The sequence below is a fragment of the Equus quagga genome, chromosome 1 (assembly GCF_021613505.1).
Source record: "Equus quagga isolate Etosha38 chromosome 1, UCLA_HA_Equagga_1.0, whole genome shotgun sequence".
NCBI classification, from domain to species: Eukaryota; Metazoa; Chordata; class Mammalia; order Perissodactyla; family Equidae; genus Equus; species Equus quagga.
Window position 1 is genome coordinate 26,796,440 of NC_060267.1, and position 20,726 is coordinate 26,817,165.

General features: G+C 37.4%; 2 protein-coding genes and 1 pseudogene across 2 annotated transcripts in view; all 3 read left to right on the top strand.

The window, feature by feature from the left end:
- The window catches only part of SLC2A13 (solute carrier family 2 member 13), a 273,017-nt gene extending 270,869 nt beyond the window's left edge, over positions 1-2,148 (top strand). The window contains exon 8 of the mRNA XM_046681222.1: positions 2,032-2,148. Coding sequence (XP_046537178.1) covers positions 2,032-2,047 — 16 coding nt within the window. The 3' untranslated portion in view covers positions 2,048-2,148. The remainder of the gene's footprint in view (positions 1-2,031) is intronic.
- A 12,093-nt stretch (positions 2,149-14,241) lies between these two features.
- LOC124235868 (mitochondrial import inner membrane translocase subunit Tim17-A-like) lies at positions 14,242-14,754 on the top strand (annotated as a pseudogene).
- A 4,635-nt stretch (positions 14,755-19,389) lies between these two features.
- ABCD2 (ATP binding cassette subfamily D member 2) overlaps positions 19,390-20,726 on the top strand; it is a 42,851-nt gene continuing 41,514 nt past the window's right edge. The window contains exon 1 of the mRNA XM_046663095.1: positions 19,390-19,582. Coding sequence (XP_046519051.1) covers positions 19,390-19,582 — 193 coding nt within the window. The remainder of the gene's footprint in view (positions 19,583-20,726) is intronic.

Below are 20,726 nucleotides of genomic sequence, written 5' to 3' on the forward strand. Positions count from 1 at the left end.
GGTATTATAAAGCGGAGAAATGTCCTTGCCCTGGGCGCTGCCACAGAAGCTACTTTTAGGAACATCAGAGTTCAACAAAGGATGTTTGGCCAGAACATCCTCTTCCCTGTTAACGGAGCTATCATTGTAAGTTCTTCATGGATTCATAAGATACCTGATGTCTTGGGAGCAGTGAACATTTTAGCAAATAATTTTTGATCTATTATAACAACTTTGCTCCTTTAAATAGAAATTAAGAAGGTACACAGAAATATTTCATGTCGTTTACAATTAAACCAGGAAACGTGTTTAGTACTGCTGCCCAGTTAAGTCTGAGGATTTTTATGGCATTATTTCTGTCTGCCCTAAGCCAGGAGGGAGGCAAGTTCTGGGAAACCACGTTAGTGTAGGGGAGGAAATTTTTCCCCTACCCATCTTAGGTTCTGGACTGTGCTCTGTAACAAAAGAAAAATTAACAAGAAAAAACAAACAGAAGTTTATTAGCATGTATATCTCATACATACGGGAGAGAAACTCAGAGAGGAGTAACCCAAAGAGGTGGCCGAGAATTCAGGCTTATATAGCATCTTAAACAAAGAACAATACATTTTTAGAGAAATGACAAGACAAAGGAAAAGGACCTTGAGTCTCTAGAGGTGGCATATTGTAGGAAGGCAAATATATGGGAAAGGAGTGGGAGATAAAGGCTGGTTAGTAAAGTTCGTTATGTAGATTCCTCTGTGCCATCTACAGGCTGGTAGGGTCTAAAGTTGCTCTGTGATTAACTTTTGTCCTTCCTGTTAGAGAGGGAAGAAGGGACACCTTTGTAAATTTATATCCTGCTTTTAGGCAAATAGGGAGAGGGCAGAGAGCTTTTCCTGCATTTGCTACTGCTTAATTGCCTTCAGCTCAAAATGTCAAAAAGGCTTATTTTGGCATAACGTCTTCTGGTTCCCTTCATTTGGCATAACTAGGAAGGGGGATCACACACCTAGGGACGTCACTTGGGTCAGAGGAGTGACCCAAGGAAGCTCAAAAGAGGAATTCGGCGTAGGAATGCACGAAATAGATTAGGAAGCATGGGTAGAGGACAAAGAGCTGGAAAATGCTATCATAAAGCTATCCAAATTGGAAGGACAAGGAAGAGAAGAAACTGGAGAAATAGAATGAAGATAAAGCAAGGCAAGCCTATACAAGTTCAAGGAATGTATATCTTGGAGCTGGCTCAGGAAGCACTCTGAGTGACATAGTCAGCCTTGTCTGGAGGAGCTTTCTCATTTGTAGATCTTTCTTGGCTGGGCAAGGAGCTGCCTTTGAAGTAAGCAGAACTCCCCCAGATATATTATTGACAGAGTGCTGAGAAGACTCACTGCTTTGAGTTTTTCTTAGAGATTTAGTATTGAAATACAGTGGATATATTTTTAAATATCTGTATACAGTGGATTTTGATATTTTTAGAACATGTATTTCAAATATATTCAATGATGAGGACAGAATAGTATGTGTAGCCTTAAATTTTATGATCTACTCTGTACAAATAACTTTTTTATGAATGCGGATGAAGGGCACTCTATCCTTGTTTCATTAAACCCCTCAGCAGCCATCAGTTGCTTTTCTCGACTGGCTTCTATAAATGTTTCATGTCCTGTAGTGCAACAGTTTCATTTCAGACAAGGCACTGTTTTCTGCATTATGTGAGTGGCTGAGAGAATATAAATTATCCGAAGCCTAAATCTGTGGCAGATCATCTACAAGTAGAAGCTGACAGAGCCTATCCTAAATTGAAACGGGAGTGGAGTTGATCATCCTGTGGATTTACCTGTGACTTGTAGCAGCAGTGTAACTTTGACTGGTGACCTCCGGCATCCCACCCCAGCACACACATACACCACCCCCAAAATGAGCAACACACAACCATCTGGTTGTGATTTAGTCTGATTCTTTAAAAAGAGACTTTGTAGCCCTTGTGAGTTTGTGCTGAGCACTCCTTAGTGAGATGTTCAGAGAACTTAATGTTCTCCCAATACCCTTCATTCTTCTTTCATCTTCCAGGTCAAAGATGGAATGAGATGTTTCTGTGTGTGCTGCCGTTTTCAGAAGAGAAGGATAAAGTCACTCACTACCTACATTTGTGGCTCAAGGCATTCTGAAATTGGAAATGGGCCAAACCACAATGGAATAATAATATACTAGCCCAAGATAAAATAAACAATCAAGCATGCCTAGTGTATTAGATATAAAACAAATTTAAATCATCTGATCCTCTAAGCATTTTTTATTAAACTCTTTCAAACTCTTAAAAATAGTAATGTTCAGAATTCTTGTGAATTCAGTAGACCATTACTTTTCACCAACTTCTCTAAGTAAAATAAAGGCACATGGATAGAGATTCTGGCAGCAGAGCCCAAAGAGACCCATGAAAGGGCAGGTTTTTTGTCTTTTAATCTAGTATTTTATTTTTTTAATGCATATGAATTTTCTTTTATATTCTAAAATATAGTCATATTCAGTTTAAGATTACAATTTTTATTACTTATCCATCGATTTTTCTTCAGTGAGAAAAGGAGAACTTTTATTCCTAGAAAATGTGCTATTTTATCCTGTGGCACATCAGAACATATGTAATTTGAGAAGCATGACAATAAAGCATGGACCCAACCAAGAAACAAACCCATAGTTCACACAAATTAAAAAGAACTAGGCAAATTCTTGTGAAACTGTTTCACACCAGTTCAGTATCAGTCTAAGACGCATTGTAGGCCTCATGTTACAGTTAGGATTTTTCGAACACTGTAGAGTCTACAGTATAGATAATTAAATAAGACTTGAATATCTAATTGAATTTCTGGAATTAAAGAAATGCTCAGAACAGAAGGGAAAGTATTTCAGAAATCTATGGCTTCATAATATTACTAATGGACTCTGAAACATGAACATTAACAGGTTATTCTACTTCTGCAGCTTTTTTGGCTATATTTATTTGACATTTGGCTCTCTTTTATAGAATGGTGGACGTGATATAATTTAACTAAAATAACAGTTAACTATTTTTCCCAGACTGGAAATGTAAGAAGTGACTTTCATTGTGGCTAGCATATACTGAGATACTTTTCAAAGCTAATAATCCTCATGCACTTAAGTACAAATGCATTCATTCTTAAGTTTGTAAAAATGTTCAACTCATTTTCATTAAATCTTATACAATTATGACAATGCTTAGTATTATCAGAATCTTAATTAAATTTCTTTAGAGAGTCAGTATGTTATTTGACATAATAAAATCAGCTCTCAAGCCCTCTTGTGTTTTTCCTAAAGTAATAGAGTTTTTCAATTTACCTTTGATTTGTAAAAAGTTTAGGCTAATAAAAAAAAGGTCCAGTGAGGAAATTATGAATAATTTATTAAATGTCTTTGATTAGCTTAGTCCTCATAACCTATCAATTGCTGTCTCTACATCTCTAGCTCATTTCCTTGGGAGGTAAAGCAATGTCATTAAAACTCCAGAAATAGAATCTACGTCAGAATGGTTGATTAATTTTTTGAAGTCCCTAGTCTTCACATTTTTAAGTTACTTTAACTCTTAATTGTCATAAATAAAACAGTGCAGGCAAAATTTAAGAGAGTATTCCTGATCAGTTTTCCTCCTCTTGGAAGATGTTATTATGGCCTTACAGAATTTGGCAATATAATATTGATGAAGTAATAGGAAATCACTCATATTGGAAATGGTCCAAAATTGAAGCTTTCAAAAGATGGAGTGTTACCTAAGATGTGGCATTGTAGCCTTCAGAGAATTCCCAAGAATGATATTCTTCAATGTAAAATGGAAACTCCAATTTAAAATGTGTGTAGTATAGGAGCTCTGTTTAATTAATATTGCAAATTAAATCTTTTTAATTATTATTTAAAATTTTAACTCAAACAGCAGGCCTACTTGGATTCAGGGATGGTAGTGGCAGCAGCAGTGTTTTTAAATCTTACTGAATCTTTTTCACCCCCCCCCACCCCAGTTAAAAAAAAAACATTTGCAAGGAATGACCTTATTTAAATCTTGATTCAAACAAATTGTGAAAAAAATCTTTTTAAAAGACAATCAGGGAAATCTGAACAGTGACAGGCTCCTTAATGCTATCAAGAAATTATTGTTAATTTTTTCAATGGAAAAATTATATTGTTTTCATATTTTTAAAAAGTCCTTGCAGAGATACATACAGAAATAGTTACAGATGAAATAATATGTTATCTGTCATTTGCCTCAGAATAATCTAGAAGAGGTGAAAGTTAGTGCGGGTTTAGATGAAAAGAACTGGCAATGTATTTATAGTTGTTGAAAGTTCATTATGGATATATCAGTATAAAATGTGTATATGAATTATACTGGTAGTCTTTTGAATATATTTGAATGTATAATAAAAGAACAGGTTATATCAAAATAAATGTTGGCCTAGATCAATGACTAAAAATTAAAACAAAAAATGGTAGCTAAGAAGCAAACAGGAGAAATAACATAAAATGGATTGTGAAAATATATGCAATTAAGGCAACAGAAATCTTAAAGAAGAGAAAGAGTAACAAAGGACAGATGGGATAAATATAAAAGAAACAGATAGTAGATTTAAACCAACTATATTGATAAATTACGTTAAATGTAAATGGTCTAGAAACTCCAAATAAAAAGCAGAAATTGCCCAAGTGGATTAAAAAAAGCAAGACTTAACTATTTGCTGTCTGGGGGAGGGGACAGTAATTTAAATATAAAGACATATATGGGTTAGAAGTAAAGGGATAGAAACAGACATACCATGCAAACACTACTTATATGAAAACTGGAGTGGTTTTGTTAATATTAGACAAAGAAGGCTGCAAAGGGGCCAGTTCATCAAGACGACATAATAATCTTAAATGTATATTTCTGTAATAGTAGGGCTTCAAAAAATGCATAAAGCAAAAACTGAATCCACAATTAATTGGAGAGTTTTTCACTACTCTCTCTCAGTAATTGATAGAACAAATAGATAAAAATAGTAAAGACACAGAAGACTTGAACAATACTGTCAACCAACTGGACATTTACAGGACATTCCACCCAACAACAGCAGAATCCATAGTTTTTTCAAATGAATATAGAACATTACTAAGATCTACAGTATTCTGGGCTATAAGACAAGTCTGGAAAATATCCTGTAATTGAATTCATGCAAAGTACATTCTCTGACCACAATAAAATTAACTTAGAAATCAGTAAAAAAAAAAAAAAGAAAAAGGCTTTTGCAAAAATTCCCAAATATTTGGAAATTAAACAAGCACACTTCCAAGTAATCCATGGTATAAAGAAGAAATCAAAAGATAAATTAGGAAATATTTTGAACCCAGTGAAAATATATAAAAAATGTTGTGTTGCAGCATAAAGCAATGCTCAGGACAAATGTATAGTTTAAAATAATTATATTAGAAAATAAGAAAAGTCTAAAATCATCAATGATCTAAACTTCCAATTATGAAGCTAGAAAATGAATAACTAATAAAACCCAAAGTAGAAGAAAAGAAATAATACAGAGCAGAAATCAATAAAATAGAAAATGGGAACTCAGTAAATAAAGTAAGTGAAATTGAAAGCTATTTTTTAAGAGGTCAGTAAAGTTGACTAAGTTATGCCTAGACTCATCAAGGGGGAAAAAAGAGAGAGAAGACGTCATAACTCACCACTATTAGAATTAAGAGAGAGGACTTAGATGAAATGAACAAAATTTTTTTTTTGAGGAAGAATAGCCCTGAGCTTACATCTGCTGCCAATCCTCTTTTTGTGAGGAAGACTAACCCTGAGCTAACATCCGGGCCCATCTTCCTCTACTTTATATGTGGGGATGCCTGCCACAGCGTGGCCTGACAAGCGGTGTATAGGTCCACACCTGGGATCCAAACCAGAGAACCCTGGGCCACTGAAGCAGACATGTGAACCTAATGACTGCCCCACCAGGCTAGCCCCCAGCAAAATTTTTGAAGACACAAATTTCCAAAACTGACACATAAAAAATAGAAAACCTAAGTCTTCTTATATCTATTTTTAAAATCAAGTTTATAATTGATAACCTCCCCAAAAAGAGAACCCCAGACCCAGATAGCTTTATTGGTGAATAACAGATATTTAAGGAAGAAATAATACTAATCCTACATAAACTCTTTTAGAAAATAGCTGGGGGAGGTGGGAGGAACAACTTCCCAACTCATAAGGCTGATATCATCTTGGTACCAAAACCATACAAAAACTACAAGAAGGGAAAAATTACAGACCAACATCCCAATATTCCTTATATGTATAAACATAGAAATTCTCAAATTGAATCTAGTAATATAAAGGAATGCAAGGGTGATTTAACATTTGAAACCAATTGATATAATTCATCATATGTAAAGAATAAAGGATACCATCTCAATAAATGCAGAAAAAAGAATTTGACAAAGTTCGACATCCATTTATGATAAAAACTCTCAGAAGGCTAGGATTGGAGGGAAATGTCCTCAACCTTTTAAAGGACATTTGTGAAAAACCTACTACCAGATTCATACTTAATGGTGAAAAACTGAATATTTCCCTCTAAGATTAGTAACAATGTAAACATGTCCAGTTTACCACTTCTGTGCAACATTTTACTGGAGGTCCTAGCCAGTGTAATAAGGCGAGACAAGGCATACAGGTTGGAAAGGAAGATGTACTCTATTTTCAGTTGATGTTATTTTTACATAAAAGCTACCAGAACAGGGGCCAGCCCCAGGGCCTAGTGGTTAAGTTTGGCACACCCTGCTTCAGTGGCCCAGGTCCAGTTCCTGGGTGCAGACCTACACTGCTCGTTGGCAGCCATGCTGTGGCAGTGACCCACACACAGAATAGAGGAAGATTGGCATGGATGTTAGCTCAGGGCAAATCTTCCTCAAGCAAAAAGAGGAAGATTGGCAACAAATGTTAGCTCATGGGGAATCCTCCTCAGCAAAAAAAAAAAAAAAAACTACTAGAACAAATAAGTGAAGTTATCAAGATCTCAGAAAAATGTCAATGTACAAAAATAGATTTTATTTATTAACAACTGGCAAATGAAATGGTTTTAAAGCAAGGCTAATTATACTAGCATCAAAACATATAAATTCTTAAAGATAAATTTAACAAGAAATATCAAGATCACTACACTGAACATTACAAAATATTGCTGAATAAAATTGAAGAAGAACTAACTAGAGAAATATACCAGGCTCTTGAATTAGAAGACTCAATGTTGTTGAGATATCAGTCTTCTCCAAATTGATTTATACATTCAAATAATCCCAATTAAAATCCTAACAGGCTATTCTGTAAAAAATGGCAAGTTCATTCTAAGATTTATTTGGAAATGCAAAAGAACTGGAGTGAACAAAGCATTTTTGAAAAAGGACAAGAGGATTTGGCTTAAACGATTTCAAAACTTACTATAAAGTTACAGTAATCAAGACAACAGAGAATTGGTAGAACAGATGTATACATGAATGAAACAGAATAGAGTCTGGAAATAGATCCATACATGTATGGCCAATCGATTTTCCACAAAGATAGAAAGTTAATTCAGTGAGGAAAGGATAGTCTTTTCAACAAATAGTGCTAGAACAGTTGTCTGTCAGTATCAGGGGGAAATGGACCTCAATCCTTACCTCACACCATAAACAAAAAATAATTTAAAATGGATCATAGACCTAAATTTAAAAGCTAAAATCATAAAACTTGTATAAGAAGACATAGGAGGAAATCTTTGTGACTTCAGAGGAGGCAGATAATTTTTAGATAGGATTCAAAAAGCACAAACAAGAAAAGAAAAGAAAAAGATGATATATTGGAGTTCATCAAAATTAAAACAGTGTGATAACACAGCACACCCACCAGAATAGCTAAAAGGAAAAGATGGACAATACTAAGTGTTGGTGAGGTTGTGAAGCATGCTGCTGGTGGGAGTGTAAATTGGTACAAACACTTTGGAAATCATTTTGGAAGTTTCTTATAAAGTTTATCGTAATTTTCTGTGCAATCCAGTAATTTAACTACTACATATTCACTCAAGTGAAATCAAACATGCCCAACAAAGGTTTATATGCTCTTGTTCATATCAGCCTTATTCGTAATTGACAAAACTGAAAACTACCCCAAATGTTACTTCAATAAGTGAATGGATAAACAGATTATGATACATCTGCACAGTTAAATACCATCCAGATATAATCAAAATGAATGACTGCTATGTCCAGTAACCTGGTAGAATTTCAAAACATTATGCTAGACAGAAGAATCTAGACACAAAACAATATGTACTATATAGTTGTCTTTATATGAAATTCTCGAAAAGCAAAAGTAGTCTCTAGTGACCAAAAGCAGATAAGTTATTCACTAGGACTGGACATGAAGGAACTTTTTGGAGCTATGGAAATGCTCAATATCTTCTTTGTGGTGATGGTGGTTACACGGGTCTATACATTCTCAAAACTCATTGATTTACACACTTCAAATGAGTTTATGTTATGTATGTTATACATCAATAGGCGATTGAATTCCTGGATTACTTGGCTTCTAAGAGTTGCCCTAACATACAAAACTGTATTTTTCTAGCTATTTTCAAAGGGCAGAATAATTCTACATTTAGTAAGCAGCATTTGGTGACACCATTAGCCACTGCAAGATTCTCCTGATACTGTTACTAAAAGCCAAATTCTGAAAAGCTTTATCAGTTTACCTGTGACAGTGAATCAGTAGTCAAACTGATATGTTTATCAAGTCTTCCAGCCACTCTTTACTTTTTTCAAATTAAACTTTTTACTTTTAAATAATTCTAGATTTACATATAGTTTTAAGAAATAATAGAAAGAGATCCCATGTACTCTTTGCCCAGTTTCCTTCAATGATAACATCTTGCATGTGACTATACCACAGTACCACAACCTGGATACTGACATTGTTGCAGTCCACCGATCTTATTTAGACTTCCCTAGTTTGTGTTCTATCACACGTGTGTGTGCTGTCACATGTGTAGGTTTGTATCCACCAGCACAGTCAAGATACAATGCCATCACCACAAGGATCCCTGGTATTGCTCTGTTATAACCACACCTACTTTCCTCCTGTTTCCCTCCCCCCAAACCTCTCCACCCCTGTCCTCAACCGCTGACAGCCACTAATATCTTTTCCATTTCAATAATTTCATCATTTCAAGAATGTTTAATAAATGGATTGTACAGTGTGTAACCTTTGGGGATTGGCTTTTTTCTCAGCATAATTCCCTGGAGATTCATGGTGACGTAACAATAGTTTGTTCCTTTTTACTGCTGACTAGTATTGCGTGGTACTGGATGTACCATTGTTTGTTTAACTGTTCACCCAGTGAAGGCCATCTGGGTTGTTTGCAGTTTTAACTTCTAGAAAGTTATTTTCAAATAGCTTGATTTCATCATTACATGACAAAACGTCTAACAACTAAATTATGTTTCCCCCCAAAATTTAAGCACTTTAGAGAATTCTCAAATTTTGCAATATTACCTCTTTGTATACTGTCTGAGGTACTTTCAGATCTTTTTCCTGAGTCTGTTTAACCATAAGGACGTTTGCTTGAGGAAGTTCTATCTTTTCAAGTACAGTGGAGTTTCACTTATGTAGCACCGAGGTCTATCTTGGGTTAGATTTGCTCACAACTGAGAACCTGACTTTTGATGGACATTTTATAGTTTGCAGGTAATGATAAATGCAATCAGCATCCTGCGTAGCTTCTAATTAGAGTCCAGGGGAAAATGCATCCAGTAGCATTTAGGAGAAAGGGACAGAACACCATTTTATCGTGGAAAAGGGCGATTCCTCGGGCACCGCCCGTCAGTTAGGTATTCACCTTAAGAGCGCCTTACAATTTGTTGGGCAAAGGTTTGGTTCTTCATTCCCTTTGTAAGCTGACTGAGAGCTTTTGGTCTAATTTTTCAGCTTCAGAGGTTCCAGGCAAGATCAGACGAGTCAATTCTGAAATGTAAATTTGTCAGCAGTCATTTTCTTAATTTTTAGTTCGTGAAATCTCATTCTCAGGAGCCCTTGTGAAACTGTATTATACATTCATCTACTGATTGGTTTTGTGATTTTTAAATCCTCTCTTCTGCCATAGCTAAGATTTTGTCACTGTAAGCTTTCTCGTACAGCAGTCAGCATCAGAAAGAAGGCTGTAAAAATTGCAGGAAAGCTGCTATTACTGAGGCAAGTGTTTAATGAATACACTGGACTTTGTCTCTTGCTGGTTTGTCCAGTTACCTGTGGAACTAGGCAGATTCTGTGCACAGCTTTCTGCTGTCTGCCTGTGTCTCCAAAACAACCATTCAGCTATCTTTCCTTTTTCCGTTCAGCAAACAGGGGAGAAAGGGCCAGGAAACTCCTCTTTCTCTGCCATTTGTCTAAGACCTTGCCTCTGACTTGCCCGCTCAGATCCAGTTTCCTCGGTGCCTGAGTTACTGAGGAGGTGCCACCCCCCAACGCCCTTCACTCCCTTTGCCTTTTAATGAGCAGGTTATTTATGCGGAATGGATTTTCAAAGAGAGCTCTCAGCGGTATTTACAACTTCTTCAAAGCTTTTTTTTTTAAAGCATGTTGCAGTCGATCAGTTTTTAAATACAGTTGTTTCAGACCCAGTAGCCTATGGGAGTGGAGACGCTGAAAAGAAAAACAAATCCGAGGCATTAAGAACCTGAGAGAGTATAACGTGGGTGGCTGCTGCTGCCTGGAAAGACTCATCCTTTATCCATCTTCACGATACACCCAGAATCCCTCTTCTCCTGTCCCTTCTCCTGCTTGCGCCCTGGTCTCGGCCACTGTTGTCTTGCCCCTGGATTACTACAGAAGCCTCCTGCCCGGCTCCCTGCTTCAGCCCTGGCCCCCGCACCCTCCCCACCACCGTGTTCTCCACAAAACAGCCACAGTGACCCTTTACAACTGGAAGCCAGACCACACTGCTCTTCCATTCACTCTGCAATGGCTTCCCACGTCACTTAGAATAAAAACCGCACCCTAGAAAGTGCTGCACCCTCTGAGCACCCCGACACACACCTCTCTGAGCTGCCCTCCCAACGCTGTCTCCCTCGCTTCCTCCACTGCAGCCTCAGTTCTGGCTGTTCTTGCAGAGGCGGAGCCGGCTTCCATCTTTGGCTTTCCTACCTGCCTGGACAGCTGTCCCTTCAGAGACCTGCAGGGAGCACCCTCTTGCTTCTCTGCTCCCTCATCACCTGAGCATCGGGTGCTTAGTTGAGAGCCCTGTAAGGTAACAAACTATGCACCCAACTCCTGCACTACTCACTCTGCTTTAATTTTCTTTTTAGTATTTATAATACTATGTTGACATTTAATGTCTAAATATACACATTTAACGTTTTATATGGTTATCTGTTAGTTTTCTGTGTGCCCATCTAGAATGTAAGCTACAGGAGAGCAGTGACCTTTTCTGTTAGTGCTGTGACACCATAGACTAGAACAGTGCCTGGAGCCTCGAGGTCCTGTAGTAAATATTTCTTGGGTAAATTAGTTAATTATCCAATCTGTATCACCTTTATTTTATCTTGCATTACCACAAGTGGCAGAATAAGCTAAGAGCAGAGGAATCAGGGAATACTAAAGCTATTTAATAAGCGTTACATTAGTTTGGTAAATAAATTGGTTTTGACAGATTATTATTATTATTAATCTAACAGTTTCTGAGAATGAATGTTAAACTCTATCATTATGATTATGAAGTTGTCAGTTTTTCTTTGACATCCTGCAGTGTTGCCTTCTATAGCTTGAAGTATATTCAATCAGGCATTTACAAGATTAGAACTATTATATTTTTGTGATGAAATGAACCCTTTATTATTAAGTACCCTTAATCCTTAATAACTATCTTTGCCTTAACATCCATTATGTCTATTATTGTGTAGTTTCACCAGTTTTCTTTTTGTTAATATTTGTTATATCTTTTTTCTTCATAAATATTGCAACTGTCTGCATCCATATGTTTATGTGTCTTCTCAAGAGCATATATGGTGTTTTTTCCCACCATTCTAACCAGCTGTCTCTTCAAGTCACAGCTTGTTTACATTTATGCACATTCACACTAGTTTTTTGTTCATAATTTCTTGTTTCATCTTTTTCTATTTTCTGAGCTCATGTTCATAGATATACGAATATGTAAGAAGAAATATACATATTCTGTATCCTTAGAAGCTTTTCTGCAAGAGTATTCGTGGGAGAGTCTCCCAAGCTGTATCTGAAAATTTACTTTATTTTTCTGTCCCTCTTAAATCCTGGTAACCTAGAGCGAGAAATCTAGACTGACGCTTCTTTTGTCCCCGTACTTTCAAAGTGTTATTCCAGGGTCTTCTGAACGGTCTGCCGCCAGGGGGGTTCTTTCCTTTTGAAGTGGTCTTTGCCGTCTTTGGATGCTTTAAGCTCTGGTCCTTTTCTTTAGGATTCCGTAGTTTCACAGTGACATCCCTTGATGCAAATTTAATTTTATTTATCCTGCTAAGGAATAAATGTTCTTTCTAAATATGGAGAGTGTTGTTTTTCATCAGTTATGAAAAACTCCCAGACACTGTGTCTTCTAATATTGTCCCTCCTCAAGCTCTCCGGCTTCTGTCTTTCTGGCGTTCCAGTGACGTGCCTGTTGACCTCTGCCCTCTCTGTCTCTTACGTCATCTTTCTTAGTGCCATGTTCTGGGGAATTTTCCCAGATCCTTCCTCCAGTTCTCTAAGTTTCTTACGAGGTCTAATCTGCTGATTAGCACATCTATGAAGGGTTTTTTTCTATGACTATATATATTTTTTTGATGTTATATTTGATTCTTTTTCAAATCTGAATATTTTTATAGTGTTTTATTTTTGCATATTTTAGATATCTCATTTAAAGATTTTATTTTTTATTTTTTTTTCCTCTTTCTCCCCCCAAGCTCCCCGGTACATAGTTGTATATTCTTCGTTGTGGGTTCTTCTAGTTGTGGCATGTGGGACGCTGCCTCAGCGTGGTTTGATGAGCAGTGCCATGTCCGCGCCCAGGATTCGAACCAACGAAACACTGGGCCGCCTGCAGCAGAGCGCGCGAACTTAACCACTCGGCCACGGGGCCAGCCCCTTTAGATATCTCATTTAAATCATTGAATCATGCTTAATTTTTTGCTTCTAGGTGATAGTTTGACAGTCTAAAGTTTTTGCAACTCTGATTCTGCTGTTTGTTGTTGTCTGCTGTTATCATCTACTGGCAATTGATCACAGTAGATTGTTTCCTTATGTGTTCTGTGTAATTGTAACGTAAGTTCATTTTCAGCACAGTTTTATCTGTGGCAGCCCTGTATAGCCTGAGTTAAGAGCTTGTCGTTCCAGAGATGTTTTTGCATTTGCTTCTGTTAGATACTGCAGGACTGTCACCAGCCTGCAGGCTGGTCCCGTAAAAGGGCACCTAGAGTGGTTGCCCTGTGCCCTGTACTTTAGGTGGGGGCCCGTGGGGTGGCTGTACATTACTCCTCTTTTCCAAATGTTATTACAAATAAATTTAGAAATTTCTGTCTTCCTAGTATCCCAGGGGGTCCATGGAAGATAACGACAGTGAGGCCTCTTTTCATATGTAATGATCTTGGTCAACTCCACACTGGTTGAGTTGCCCTTCTACTAGGTTAACTGTCCTAGGACATATTTTTGTGTTAACGCCTCTAATTGGACATTCCTAGATTATTCATCATACACTAAGAAACCTCAATCGGATATGATATTTGGCCTATGGATATAAATGCTCAAGATAGTTATATATAGTTATATATATATGTGTGTGTATATATTCACAAGACATACACACACACAAGCACATAATATATAGTGTTTCAACCTCAGTTTACACCAGAACAGACACGTTTTCTCGTGTCTCTGTGCCAGTGGGTGGATTTTTCTTTTCATACACCTTATCATCAGGTACACTATCCTTGTGCGTACATAAAAATCCAGGCTCCTACAAGACTATATGAACTGGCCCTTAAGTACTTCTCTGGCCTCATCTGCTACCACTGCATTTCTCTTACTTCCATGCATCAATCGACTTAGTCTTCTTTCTGTTTCTCAAATATGTCAAGATTGAGAAACCCTGCTGTTTTGCAGCAACAGAATATCGCTGTTCCCTCTCAAAGAATGTCCTTCCACTGTTGTCGCATAGATCTAGCCCCTTTTTGTCATTCAGACCTTACTTCTCGGCTGCCGGAGCCAAGATGGAGGAGTATGCATGGGAGCCATGCCCCTGGCAAATTGTGGATGACTGTCAGGGGGGCCTTTACGATAGGTACTATAGGTGGTGGTATCTTTCAAGCAATCAAAGGCTTTCGCAATTCTCCAGTGGGAGTAAACCACAGACTGCACACGAGTTTGACAGCTGCTAAAACCAGGGCTCCGCAGCTGGGAGGGAGCTTTGCAGTTTGGGGAGCTTTCCATGATTGACTCCAGTATGGTTCAGGTCAGAGGGAAGGAAGACCCCCTGGAACTCCATCACAAGTGGTGCCTTAACAGGAGCCATCCTGGCCAGGAGAAATGGACCAGTGGCCATGGTCGGGTCAGCCACGATGGGTGGCATTCTCCTAGCTTTAACTGAAGGAGCTGGTATCTTGTTGACAAGATTTGCCTCTGCACAATTTCCCAGTGGTCCTCAGTTTGCTGAAAACCCCTCCCAGTTGCCTTCAGCCCAATTACCGTCCTCACCTTTTGGAGACTACCAACAATATCAATAGGACTTCTTTCCCAGGACTTCTTCAACAGAATGAGCTGCAGTTCAAGAAAGGATTTCAGAAGATCGAGTTACAGTCTGTTTTTAAAACCATAGGTGGGACAGCTGTCGCCCAACAGGATATGAAGGGACATTTAGCACATTTTTCTATTTAAAGGAACATGGAAGGGGGGTGTTAAGAGATAATACATTTATTTATTCACACTTGGATTGCATTTGTAAGCAAGGTAAGTGTCTTATATCTTTAAAGGAAATATAATAAGTGCTTAGGAGATAACAGGACCACAGGGCAGACAACAGGGAAAGATGTATGTCATTCCTTGAGGACCTCACTGCCTGAATTTGCGTGTTCTGTTAGTCAGACAACAAAAACTCCTGGAACTTGCTCTTTATTTTAAGACAAGTTGCAGAGTTCTACTTTTCATCCTCACACACTTTAAATAATGCTTTGAAATAATAATAATAATGCTTTAAATGAGTGCTTTGAAAATGGCACGTTTTGTAGTTAGACTCCCCCCTCACTCAAGGGAGCTCGTGTATGAGAAGAACTGTGCCGAGTCCACATGGATCCTTCCGTAGTGCATACTTTCTGGATTGACAGCTAGGGCGGAACACGCACTCTTCACTTTGGAAGTAAAATACCCTGTGTCTTGGTTTTAAGGATGTCAGATACAAAACTCTCTGTACCTTTGAGGCCACTGTGTCTTCATTCGTCACCATCGGAGCCGTCAGCAGACACAACTTCCTTCCGGTAGACCCATGTCTACATGAGAAGAATTCACAGAGGGTGGGGGAGCACTGGAGGTTTGATGTTTACTGGGTGCTTGAATAAAATGTTTTTTTTAAAAAAAACACAATCGTACTTCTCTGCAAGACCTGGCTACATAGGGCTCAGTGTAAAAGGAACGTGCAAGGCCTCTTATTAAAAGTTTCAGGAAGTGACAGCAGAGCATTAAACCATGTGTCAGCTCTTCTAAGTGTGGGGTTCTGTGCAGTCATATGTGTCACATCCTCATGAAGCTGGCTCTCCTTTCCCTGACTAGCTAGTCAAATGCCTGATTCCACTTAATTTTTCTCTGTCTTATCACTCTGGTATTTTTTTCTTCATGTCAACGACCACTACCTGAAATTATTTATTTGCTTCCTTATTTACTAGCTATCTTCAACTGCTAGAATATAAACTATGCAGACAGAAACTTCTGTATTGTTCACTGCTCTAGCACCTAGAATGGTACCTGGCTCAAAAAATATTTTGTTTCAATGGGTAAATAATTTAGTCCATTATTTCCAGTGTTACAAATAGCAACCTATTTTAAGGCCAAAGATATGTCAGAATAACTTAACACTATCCCTAAAGCCAGAAAATCTCAAACAACATATGTATTTAATAGATTTAAAAGTAAACCCAAAATCAGAGTTTTAAAAGATTAGCTTGGAAGTAAGAAAAATATTCTTCCCATTCAGATGCTTAAAGATGGATTCTGGGACCAAAAGAAAAAAAAGACCTTAAATGTTTATAGTTTTGTTCATTCTATTACAAAATGATATTTGGTGATGTTTATTAGAAAAAATATATTAGCGTAATCTAGGTTTCCAAGAATTTATGAAGACAGATTTTGCTTATTTTTTTGAATACCAATTTTATTTTATTCTCAGTGTTCAAGTAAAGCTCAAACTATCATATGGACTTAAGCAGGTTTTATTACCTTGAAAAAGTCAGTGATATTGATATTTATCATTAACATATTCTCTTGCCACTGGGTTTCACATACCCTTGATCCAAGGACAGGCCATCCACTATGGTCAGATAACTTAGTGCTAAGTCTCATAAAGAAATGCATTTGAATTCATTTCAGTGTGGTTTCCCTATCCTTCTGTTTTTTACAACTTCATCAAAAAGTACTTTAAAGTATTTTTTATGAATGTGTAAATTCTCTGGCCTAAAATTACTTTAAATCATTTCTGATTTGTTGTTTGATTAATCTACATTTTTAACTAAGCTTTTGTTAACTGATAGCACTTGAGAAATAGATTAATAACAGCGGCAATGCTACTGATTAAAAATGTGGCAGTCCATTGCCCGCTCTATTTCTTATTGCATTTTCTTTTCAAATTTACAATGTAAAGCTTACATCAGTTTTAAAATGCTGCTCTAGCTGTTTAGAATTTTACAATGATGTAACAGGCCAAGTATAGGGGCTTTAATGAAGTACTTGCTATTATACCTATGACAGCTCTTATACCTGTGACAGTTAATATTGCCTCAGGCCTGGGAAATGCAAAGCCATCTTCTGATCATGATCTTAGAGTTTTATCTGTGTAACCTAGTACTTACCATTTTTTTAAATTGTTTATTTTTTTTTAATTGAACATCCATTGCTTTGATACAGTCATTGTTACCTCTTTGAATTAACAGGCTTTAACAATAAAGAATTTTCTTTGTGTTTGTTACTCAGCTCTTTATATTTCCTAAAGGTGTAGTTTTGTTGAAATAACCTATCAATGGGTCTTCTGGCTAGTTGTGTTCAATGAATACATGGTAGAATGTTCTAGTTGTAAGTGCCCTTAAAGATGATTGAGTCCAATGGCTGTGCACTTCTCCAGCCATTCTTCCACCACACCTTGTCCTGGCAGACATTACTAATTGATTACCGTCTCCTTTCCTAATGGGTTTCCAAGCAGCCTGAGAATCTTCCTCAACACAATATTGATTTTGTACAAACTAGTAAGTCCCAGATTCTTGTCCTGTCCTCTCATTATACAGATGAGGAAACCAAATCCCAGACATTTTAAATGATTTGCTAAAGCTTACAAGACCAATTAATTAATGGCTGAGCTGGGACAAGAAAATAAGTCAGCTGACTCCCAATTAAATCCTCTTGCTCCCAGTACTGGTACCTTTGGTGAATTTTTCTGCTCTAGTAATCTTTTTATTCAGCTGCCTTTTAAATAATCTGAAAATGGACTATTACCAATTTTGAATCTTATCTTTGTGCCAGGGGAAATTAGGCTAGGCCACAAAGTTGGCCCTCTCAAGTAGATTGTCACCATCTCTGGGGGAGCTTCTCTGTTTGCTTCTGACTCTGCTACCCACGGCAGCCCCAGTTCTTCCAAGCCTGCCCCCCTTGGAAATAGCCCTGCGAAATCTTACTCAGCATACTTTGCATTCCAATTTATACCATTCCCAGAAGAGATTTTAGCCACGAATATTTCTTCTGTTTACAAATTTCATTCAAAGCATGTCAGTACCAACTACCTTTCTGCAAAAATGCCAAGGATTTGAAGATGGATGCCTGGGTAGGGAAGCTCAATGGCAGTTTTAGAGTTGCCCTGATTTTTGTCATGTCCTAAGAAGATTGGAATAGGTCCAACTAAATATTACAATAAATACTGTATATAAGTTTTCTCAGCAAGGATCTGTTTTTCATGGAACCACAGAAAAAGCTGGGCATCAATCTTCATTATGTATTTTGTATGTATCAGCTGCTCCACTGCAGATTGGGAACAAATTCATACTCTAAGGATTCTGACAGTTTACAAATTATGCTGTTATAAATTTGATTCTCTCTGGACCAATGAGCTGAAAGTTCTACCAAGTTTCTTTCTGAGTCATGTGAACTCATGATTCAACCAACCCGCCTCAGTTGTCAGACTTGAGTGCTGTGAAGATATTATCTGTCTTGGTCTCTGAGCATGTTTTTGTATAATAGGCCTTACTTTAAAATCACTCAGTTGCTGCATTTCACTGAGATGCATTTTCCACCTTTTGAATTGCTATTAGTTGTACAGACCAATTTGTAGCCTTGATTTTTCCAATCTTTTTGACCCAGCTGCTAGCTAAACGTCAGATTTTTTTTGAGCTGTCATACGTGTTTCCTTTCTTTGGTTTACTCTGCCAGCGGCAGTGGAAGTGAAGCTTATTTTTACTGTAATTTTAGAGATGACTCTGGATCAGTCCTACCGTGGGGGTGCTAATGTTCAAAATTAAAGAACGTTAATTTTCTTGAATTTTGAAATTAAAATGAAATTAAAGTTAATTTTGAAATTTAAAAACATCATTGCAATTCTCCAGGTGGTTGTGCCTTTCCTGAGGTGGGAATGGGGAGTAGGGATGGTGCGATTGCATATAATTTGAAGACAGGCAGTACCTTTTTTTCATTACCCTGATTTATTTTGGGGACCATTTATAAAGTATTTTAAGCTTCATTTAGTGCTAAAGGAGTATGAGAGGTTTTTATGGTTATACAGAGGTGTTATGGGAAATGTACTGAGAGCTCAGGAAAGCCCAGAATGGAGCTGATGTATCTCGTGAGTCTCTCCTCTGCCTTCGCGCTAGCCTGGGGTGGGGGGTCCTGGGAGGTGTATGTATGTGCCTTGCAAGGAGGCTGAACACAGAAGGCTGGAGGGTCTACGGAGGAGAGAAGCACCAGCTTTACAGTTAGAAGTTAAAGGACTCTTCTTATATATGATAGGGATGTTATAAATTTTTGATGAATCAAAAGTTGCTTGGGAATATAGATTTTGATTTACTATTAAGCTGTCACCTTTTGTTTTCAGTTTCTTCTTCAGGTTATGTAACAAATAATCCTAAACCTTTGCAGCTTCAAACAATAAACACTTATTGTGCCATACAGTTTCTATGGATCAGGAATCCAGAAACAACTTAGCTGAGACGTTCTGGTTCAGTGACACTCAGAGATTGCTGTCATTTGAAGGCTTGACTGCAGCTGGCCAGTCAATGCTGGTTGTCAGTCAGGCTGTATTTTCTCTTCCTGTGGAGCTCCCTATTAAGCTGCTTGAGTGTCCTCATGACATGGCAGCTGGTTTCCAGAGCGAGTGATGTGGGAGAGGCAGGCAGAAGTCGTAATAGCTTTTATTAACTAGCTTCAGAAGTCATGCTCCATCATTCCACAATAATAGTTACATAGGTTAACTATTCAGTGGGAGCTACACAAGGGCATGAGTACCATGAGGTGGGATCACTGAGGGACATCCTGCAGGCTGCCTCCCACAGCTCTGAATAAAAATCATGTTTGAGGTAGATTTTAATGAAAACGATAGCTTTTATATTTATATGGATGGGATGTGTAGGTTGACTCATGACTGGTTTTCAGTGTTTGTGTATATCTGTGTTTACTGTAACTGGCCTATAACATGTATTCATTAACTTCTATTTTAAAGCACACTTGTATCTTGGACTATGATTAGATTATCTGATGGTATTTATCATTCTTACAGAATAAAAGCTACCAACATGAGACAACAAAAATTAGGGTTGCTGTTGTCTTCATCATCTTTGTGAAACCCACTGAAATATTTAGCTACTTTAGAAGAGATGGGTTATTGGATTAGCTCCTCGTTTTGTGTCAAATCACCACTTACAATATTTTTCACAATTGCTGTTGCTTATGAAAAGAGAAAACCATTTTCTGCTACAGAACCACAATATAAATGAGAAAATATTGAGCTGAAATGGGAAAATAACATTATAAATATAGCTCAGGAAATGCAAGTCAGAAATCCAAAATAAGTTCAGCATATGCTGAAAATGTTAGCATTTTCACTGTATTTAAAGATAATTATATTGTAAACATAATACAATTTTTACCATTGTTTCCCAGTTGAAAGGCTTAGGGATGCTTACTTTAAGTCACTAGAAGAGAGGTGTGTTGTTGTTTTGTTAGCATCAGAACTTATACAAATAATAAAATGAATAGTTTTCACTATTCATTACTTACTATTATTTACCCTAGGCAAGTTACCAAATAGCACTTTTTAGGTTATTATCTTTTAAGTTTTTTTAAGTGAGCAAACAAAGCACTCTTCTGCACTGATGTTGAGAGTAAAACAAGACATCTTTCTAAATGGAAATTTGTAGACATGTGTCAAGAGGCTTAATAATGTCCACACATTATAGGTAACGAGCAACCCTACTTCTAGAATTGTGTTATAAGGAGATAATTGGAGAGGAAGTCG